The following is an 8308-nucleotide window of genomic DNA, read 5'->3' on the forward strand; positions in this document are numbered from 1 at the left end:
CAATTTTGCGTCCGTTCCGGTTTTTAGAGGACTGGTAACTAGGCACCAGCTCAAACAATACCACGTGACTACCTTCCCTCGGCCTCTTTTCAGGAACAAGAAATAGAAACAGCAGAGTGCACATCATGTAGGAGAAATATCTCTTGAAATCTCTTGCATCATGGCACAAATCTTAGTAAATTTAGCAGGAAATGGGAGATTTAAGCTTTACTCTTCTATTTCAATTTTTCTTTTCAACAGTAAGGAGGTCCGCTCTGATTAAAATCATGTCTGACGCGGAAGGGTACGTATAATGTTCACGTGAACCATTTGTTTTATCGTGAGAATTTTCTCTCGGGTTTAAAGAAATTTCTCTCATCCATGTTATTTCTGTGGTTTTATTCATAGAGATGATGTGCCTACAACAACCAGTGTTGGCGAAATGGATGTAAACACCGCTCTTCAAGAAATCTTGAAGACTGCCCTGGTCCATGATGGTCTTGCCCGTGGTTTACACGAAGCAGCTAAGGCTCTGGACAGGTATTTCATTTCGTTACTTTTGTAGATCGTGTAATCGTTGTTATATCGTCAGTTGTTCGCATGTTTCCAATCGATTGCGTCTTGTTCTTTGGAGTGGGGGATGGGGAGGCCTTGTTAAACTTGTTACATGTAATGAACCTCTGTGGGTTGCCCTAGCGGTCAACCAGAACCCAGTCAAACTTCAAGTTGGAGAGAGGGACTGTGAGAATTAAAGCCTGGTTCACACTTGTGAATTAAGCGCAAGTTTATTATAAAGTACTAGCATAAGGACAAGGAAATGCTAGTGTGCAGCAAGGTGAAACAAGCCCAAGAGAAAGAAACATTGTCCTTTTTCTTGTGCTTACTCTTACGCTTATTTCACTTCTTATTTCTACAAATGGGAACTGGCGTGAAATAAGCGCAAGTATAAGCTCAAGAATAATTCAACCAATTGCACATTGTTTCTCCACTGACATGACGCACACCACACTTACATATGTCTATGGTGTAAACATTCCTGTGCTTGTGATCACTTTTGTTTGGGGTGGTGTATGGTCCTTCAAACACCCGGAGTCTCACAAAATTTTCATTGAATTTCACAGGTCTCACAGTCTCATATTTTAGCAATTATGTGCATCTCACAGGTTTGATTTTGTCACGAACCTGTTTCGGAGTCTTGATTACTTTGCAAGGCTAAGAGATTGTTGAAGTCCTGATTTGTTTATTTGTTTGTTTTATAAATGACATCTGAACTTCTTAGAGTCTGAATGTCATGGAGTCTAAATGTCTTGTACACTCCAAAGTCCCAGTCTTGCAATATAAAAAGTCAAAATGTCTTTGGCTCTGGAAGAAAAATGGCATTTACCATTCACCAGTTCCCGTTTTTGAGCATAACTTGCAAGTTTTTACCAGGCTTCTAGATGCTAACCCAGCAGCCTTATATTTAGCATGTTGACTCGGGATAGAGTAGTTTGGTTCCAATGTGTGTTATGTTTTGCCAAGATGTATTTCTCTCACAGTGCCTCTCCCTCCTCTGTTGTATGAGGTACAGGTGTGCAGTGTTAGTGTTTAAATATTGTATTTTATTTTTCACATGTTAGGCGTCAGGTTCATCTTTGCATCTTGGCCAACAACTGTGATGAGCCAATGTATGTGAAGCTTGTGGAAGCCCTATGTGCTGAACATGGCATCCATCTTTTAAAGGTTAGCTTGCAGACTTTTGTTTATTATTGTTATTCAATATACAAGTCCAAGTGCAACCCAGGATGTGAAAATTGTGTCCATTGCTCAGATGTCTAATTTGGAATATTGAATGCTGGTTTATTGCAAGACATTGTGTTACTGTTATACAGTTCAATGTCTACTTTAAAACATGGTCCGCAATTGGCCAGAATCCTCGCTTTCCAGTAAAAATATATCAAAAACATGTCAGCCATACATACATTCATACATTTTGATTCAACATCTTATAATAGTTGTAGTGTCATGTTGTTGCCAAATGAAAGTAATGTAACTAAAACTAAAATTTAAAAACGCTCTCTGATTAAAATAGTTTAAAATTACGAGCTTTTGATTGCCAGTCAGCAGTCTTTGACAAATAGTGAATAAAAAGCACAATCACTGAAATGTATGCAGTAAAAAGTGTAAAATAGAAAAAATTAGAACAAGGACAAAAAGATACTTGTGAGGAAATAAAATGCTAAAATGAGGTTCATAAAAGTAGAACATTGTCTAGATAATGGTTTTGAGTCATTGCCCAATTCAATTGTAATTCCGGTATGCTTGGATTACAATGTGCTAGAATGTTCTGTGCAATTTGTCAAATGCTGGAAATGTTTGATGAAAGTGTGATTTCATTCAAGCTTTCATCCTGTTGTCTCAACAGGATGGCAAAGCAGTTGAAGCCTCCAAATGAAATGAGAATGTATCACGTGACTTGCCTCAAAACTGTACACTCCCTTGGGCAAACAGCATTTGCTAACTCAAAAACACAAACTAACATGAACCCATTTCACCCATTCAATTCATTTGAGGGTCTCAAGTGAAAAATGTTTTGAGAACCTGTTTGAACGTTCTTGCCATAATATATGTTGTTCTGATTATGATCCAGGTTGATGACAACAAGAAACTTGGAGAATGGGCCGGTCTCTGCAAGATAGACAAAGAAGGGAAAGCCAGGAAAGTTGTTAGCTGCAGTTGTGTGGCTGTGAAGGTTAGATATTGTTCTTGTCTCAAAGGGTAACCTTGCCTGTATTAGGATTTTCTCTAAATACTTAAAATTATACTGTACACTGAATTAGCCAGATCATGTTTAAACTCTAATTAATCCAACACAACTTTCAACTGCTTATGATGACTAAAATGACAGCTTTGCCACGTAAGTGGATATTTTGCCGCATTTGTCATAATAAAACTAACCACATTTGAACCACCGTTCCACTGTGCCATTCTATGATGAAGAAAAGGACTCCCTCTTCTGACATACCGTGAGGATATGTCCATCACCGGAATCGATATAGAGAATTCTGAGGTGGCACCAGCAAATCAAAGAGATCTTTCACGATATGTGTATTTCTTTTATGTTGACAAGTGTCCTTTCTTTACCATTGGTACAGGATTATGGAAAAGAAGGCCAAGCTCATGATGTCCTGATGCAGTATTTCAAGTCCAAACGTGGCACCTAAATATGGCATTGACTTGTTTGTTTGCCAAATGAATAAAAAAATGTTGATTTGATGTGGTGTGAATGAGTGCAGTATCCACAAGTCCTTTATTTCTGATGCCAGAGCAGACAACTGAAAAATTTTGCCAGGTTGTAATTATTGTATTTTGCTCTGAAAGAGAGAGTAGGACCTCCTTTCCGTCCTATTGTTTCTTCCACAGGAACCTATAGTTATTACATCCGTTGTTTTTCAAGTGATGTCAAATTAAATGAGAGATTGCAAACCCCAGGCAGCGTGGCCAAGTGGTTAGGGCGCCGGACTTGAAATCTGGAGGTCGCAGGTTAAAGTTCCGCTCTAACCACTTAGCTGGAGTTGTTTCTTGGTAGACCCTAGTTCAACTCCTTGGTTATGCTCGTAAATAGCCAACTGGTCTGCCTCCTGCCAGTTGGGATTTTTAACCATGTTATGTTCATTTGCATTATTTATTTCATCGTTTGGTTTCATTGGCCCTGAAAAGCCCCATTGGGGGAGTGGTCAATTAAGATATTTATTTATTTATTTCCTAGGCTTCAAGCAGTCTTATCTACAAAGGGGGTCTGTGTGTTGCCAACTTAACATGCATTTATTAGAAATGTGCTTAAATAAGTCCAGAACAGAAAAGTCCAGGAACACTTGAGCTTCAAAAAGGAAATTCATTGAGGGTCTTATGTCCCCATGCAGCTTCTTGACTCCTTGGAGAGGCAGTGTGGCGGAAATTGTAATATGAGGATTAAAGAGGGCCCCAAGTTTATTAGCTTTGGCCATTTAATGTAAACACTCTTTAAATAAAGTCTTGAGTTACTTCCGGGCCCCATGGCAAATTGACAGGCTGTGAGAATGATTTTGCCCGCCTGGTCTGATCATCTAGAGGAAAGCTTTTATAAAAAAAACGTTCACTTCAAGAACATTTGCCTGTTTGTGAAAACCAGTTGCCCTCATGCTGAAAACATTAATGAAACCGATGCTAATATTTTAAACCAAGTTCAATCAAGTGGTTATGGTTTTTAAGAGAAAAACAAGAATTATGAAGCATACAAAAAAGTTGTTTATGTAATAAGCATCTCTTTAAAACAGAAAATTAACCTTAACATGGTCCAAATATTTTTGTTTAAAAATGTTTGTTGGAATGTTGAGACATAATAATCGGGAATTTTGATTGCAGTTTTCAAACTTTTCAGAGAGGTTTTCTTTTTATGTTTTTTGTCCTTCAGTTTTGAGTTTAAACAATAATATTTCAAACTACACAAAACCTAAGCAATGAAGAAAAATTCGTGATTCTTCATTTAACTTTTGATCCTGGGTTAGCGTTAACCGGCTTCCGAACAACCCAGCCCAGACGTTGAGGTGAGCTGTTTTGTTTCCTCTCTTACGCTGTGTTCTGCAGTCTTCTCTCCAAGCGAGAGACAAAAGTTATTGGATGCAGCGTTCTATATATATACAATGCTGATCCCTTAATCAGAGAGTCCCAGCTACAGGAAAGTATGCCGCAGAGGCCTGGGGCGCGTCAGGCGTGTCGATGGTCGGCTGCTTAGAGAGAAAGGTGCGAGAATTAAAGATTTAGCGACGGCGAAAAGTTAAAAATTCTCGTGGCACAGGAAGGAATAGTTGAAAATTCCATTGCAGCTATTCCTGGGATAGCTGGAGCTGTGGGTGGTGGTACACTCGCCATCAAAGAAGGCAACAAACCGCTTGTTATCTCCGTGGATTGGAACGTGCGGGAGCAGCTTTCGAATCTGCAAATGTTTCTTTTAACGGAGATCACGGCCAAAATACGGAAAATGGAACACGTCAAGGAGGGTACAATGGATCCGGAGGCAATTTGTGTCCAGTAAAGAAGGACAATATTTAGGGCTCGGGGGGAGGGGGTTTTCAAGGAGACGAGGAATCTTCTGTAACTTGTAAAGAAGAAAAGAACGTCACGGATGGCGGTAAGGGAGGGGCAGGTGTCCAACGGCGGCTTTGATGCCGGGGCAGCCACCACCACATACTCGGGAGAGGAGGGGAATTCTCCGGCCGGAGAATAGAAGCATAAGAACATCGGGGAATTTTCTGCGGGGGTGGAGGTTCGTTTAACGGTGGCACCAGACAAGAAAATTATGAAGGAGTAAGACAAGGAGATGGTAAAGTGATAATCAGGTTGATCAAATGAAACTAACTTCGACTTCATACTAAATCTTGTTTTTTGTTTGATTAAAAAGCCTGGTTCCCACTGAACATAAATCGTAATAATCTTAGCTGTAAATACTGCTGTGGTCTTTTGTCTTTATCAAAATAAAGTGACTTGGTTTCTGAAAATCCTGTCAAATCGCGGAAATTGTGATTGGCCAAAGGCTGCGTTCCATATGTGTCCAAAGGCTTAAAAAATCGTGAAACTAAATCGATGTGAAAACTCCAAGCAATATCACCAGAAACCACTAGTTTTCAGAGTAGGGTGTACGAAGTTTATTTTTCATCAAAGGTGAGATGATTTTTGAAATCGTTTGTTTTCTTTGACGCCTTTCTGCATAAGAATAGAAAAGCAAACTTCAAATAGATCTCGGGTTTTTTACACCCCGTTTAATTATTGCAGCTAGTCTTCTCAAAAAAGCAACCTCCCCTTTCTTTCTCCTTCAAGGCCTGTTACTATTTTATCCTCGATCATTCAGTTGGCACTTCGCTCGGGATATCTTCAGTTTTTAGCAGCTGTTAAAAGTGCAATAAACAAACAATAGCCTCCATTTGGCACGAAAATATGCTCGGATATTTGTCCGCGAACATTATCTGTTCCGAAAAGCGAACAGTTTTCCGAAAGCGTAGCTCGAGGAAAACTGTGAGCTTTGTGGAACAGATGATATCTGAGGACAAATATGCCAGCATATTTTCGCCCCAAATAGAGGCTATTGTGTTTATTAACCTTCAAATATTTTTCGCAACACGCACGGTTTTGAAAATTGGGGGAAATAACTCGGATATTCCCCAGCTTTGGCTGGAGAATATTCAGTCACGTGACGCATTTAGACCAATGGTGCGCGAGCGAAAATATTTGATGGATTATAATTTCTCCTGACAAAAGAACTATTTGAGATATTCAGATATGCAGATATTTCAGCTATGCAGATAACAATTCAACGCTGAAGGGAATTCATTCAGCGCTGTTTTAGTTCACAACGTAAAACTTAGCAGTTCCATATAGTATCTCTTCCACCATATGAGAACATGTCCACAGACACTTGTAAAATGTTCACTGATTGGTTTAAGAAAAGTTTTGATTTTGCGTTCTTACTACATTCGTTGTTAAAGCATCTTGACTAAAATTGAAATAATGGACGATTCACTACGATAGCGGCGTTTGTAACAAAAGAAGTTCCTATTCCCTCATTTCAAAAAAAGAATTAAATATAATTGTTGAATTTATTCTACCGTAAAGATAATTATAAAACAATGAAACACAACAAATATGCAAACAGAGATAGTGACCAATTGAAACACGAAATCAAAACTGGAAAATGCCATGTGAAAAGTTAAAACTTAACAAAACAAGCAAATAACGAGAAGCTAGTTTCAACTGAGCAGGCAGGAGAGAGAGAGGTTCACGGAATTCAAAAGTTCAGTGTATCATCTAAAAAAGAGAAGCAATGAACGAAAGTCTTCCAAGCCATGGGATGTTACCGCCTGGATGCACAGTCTACATTACACTGGGAGGACGGCCGCCATCTTCTGCCACTGAACTCAAAGTCCTTCTTACTACCGAAACAGGTAGACTGTTAATTCAGAGACGCGCGAAACAGTTGCCGTTGTCGAGAAACGTAATTGAATTAAGCCCACGTGGTCTAAAACTGACGCCAAATAGGTAAGCGCGCGTGATCACATTCCTTCACGTTCCTACACACTCAAATTTATCCCCGTTCGATTTGCATAAGATCATCGCAAGTCGCCACCTCATTCTCGTCCGTCGTTATCACTTCACATCGATCTTCGGGAAAAGAAATGTTATAAAAAACTTTTATCTGTATCATGTTGCACTACTAAGTAACAATCAGAGCGAAAGATCGACGACCGGATCATGAGAAGAAGCGCGCGGGAAAAACCCAGGCTGGAAGAACTGAGCCACACACTGCGCGAAGGACGGTGCTCACGTGCGTTTGACAACTGTTTCGCGCGTCTCCGAAAAAACACTCTACCTGTTTCGGTAGTATTTTCCTCGCAGTGATCAGCATCGTCACATTTCCTTTCACCGCTGCCTTAAACACGTTGGTTATAGTGGCTGTGAAAACAAAATCCCGAATGAGAGCCATCAAGTCTAACATACTACTCGCGTGTTTGGCCACCACCGATTTGATGGTGGGTGTGATTGTTCAACCTATGTTCATAGCGTCAGTGATAATTATCGTACAAGGAAAGATCACGACTAGATCGTGTGCATTACAAAATATGACACAACTTTTCACGAGTGTTCTGTGTGATACTTCTCTTATCCACCTTGCCTTAATAAGTGGGGAAAGATATCTGGTCATGAAGCGCACTTTCTCGTACAATACCGGACTAGTCACGGAAGCGAGTTTGCTGACTTGTTCTGCACTGGCCTGGTTATTTTCGCTTATTCTGCACGCAACCGTTCTAACTGAGAACAAAACTATATTTTTTCTCACAAATAATTTATTTATCGGCCTGTGTGTTGCCTTTATTATTATCTGCCAAATCACGGTCTACCGTGAAGTTCGCCGACACGAATTCGAAAAGCAGCTTTCAACACAGCAAGTTACGGAAGAGGCAAGGCAGAAATTTCTGAAAGACGAAAAGGCTTTTAAACTGACAGCTATCATCGTTTCTTTGCTTTTCATCTGTTATATACCTGTGTGCGTCTTTAGAGTTATTCTTTTAAACTTTCGCAAGATCATGTCTGTACAAACAATGTATGCATGTTTCTTTACAGCCGTGTGGCTGGTAATACAGAACTCGTTCCTAAATCCAGTTGTTTACTCGGTCAGAATGAGACAGTTTCGAGTAGCGTTTATTGAGTTAACTTGTCAGTAGAAGTACAAACTTTGCTGAAGCGGAAGAAATTGAGATGCGAGTGTTGGGATCACACAACGTTGTAGGACAAGCAGGACAAGAAGGAGCTCAGCAAA

General features: G+C 39.8%; 1 protein-coding gene and 1 pseudogene across 1 annotated transcript; both read left to right on the forward strand.

Moving 5' to 3' along the window:
- Positions 1-61: 61 nt before the first annotated feature.
- LOC145463510 (small ribosomal subunit protein eS12-like) lies at positions 62-3234 on the forward strand. The gene is made up of 6 exons (XM_081447261.1): positions 62-127; positions 241-283; positions 388-519; positions 1599-1701; positions 2609-2710; positions 3114-3234. Exons 2-6 carry the CDS (start codon positions 267-269, stop codon positions 3180-3182), a joined length of 423 nt encoding a protein of 140 aa, XP_081303387.1. The 5' UTR covers positions 62-127; positions 241-266; the 3' UTR covers positions 3183-3234.
- Positions 3235-4289: 1055 nt separating this feature from the next.
- LOC145462312 (uncharacterized) lies at positions 4290-5791 on the forward strand (annotated as a pseudogene).
- Positions 5792-8308: the final 2517 nt, after the last annotated feature.

Source organism: Orbicella franksi, chromosome 12, assembly GCF_964199315.1.
Source record: "Orbicella franksi chromosome 12, jaOrbFran1.1, whole genome shotgun sequence".
Lineage (NCBI taxonomy): Eukaryota > Metazoa > Cnidaria > Anthozoa > Scleractinia > Merulinidae > Orbicella > Orbicella franksi.

Coding starts and splice junctions, on each gene's coding strand:
- LOC145463510 (XM_081447261.1), top strand. Junction 520..1,598: donor GCAGCTAAGGCTCTGGACAG/GTATTTCATTTC, acceptor TTCACATGTTAG/GCGTCAGGTTCATCTTTGCA. Junction 1,702..2,608: donor ATGGCATCCATCTTTTAAAG/GTTAGCTTGCAG, acceptor ATTATGATCCAG/GTTGATGACAACAAGAAACT.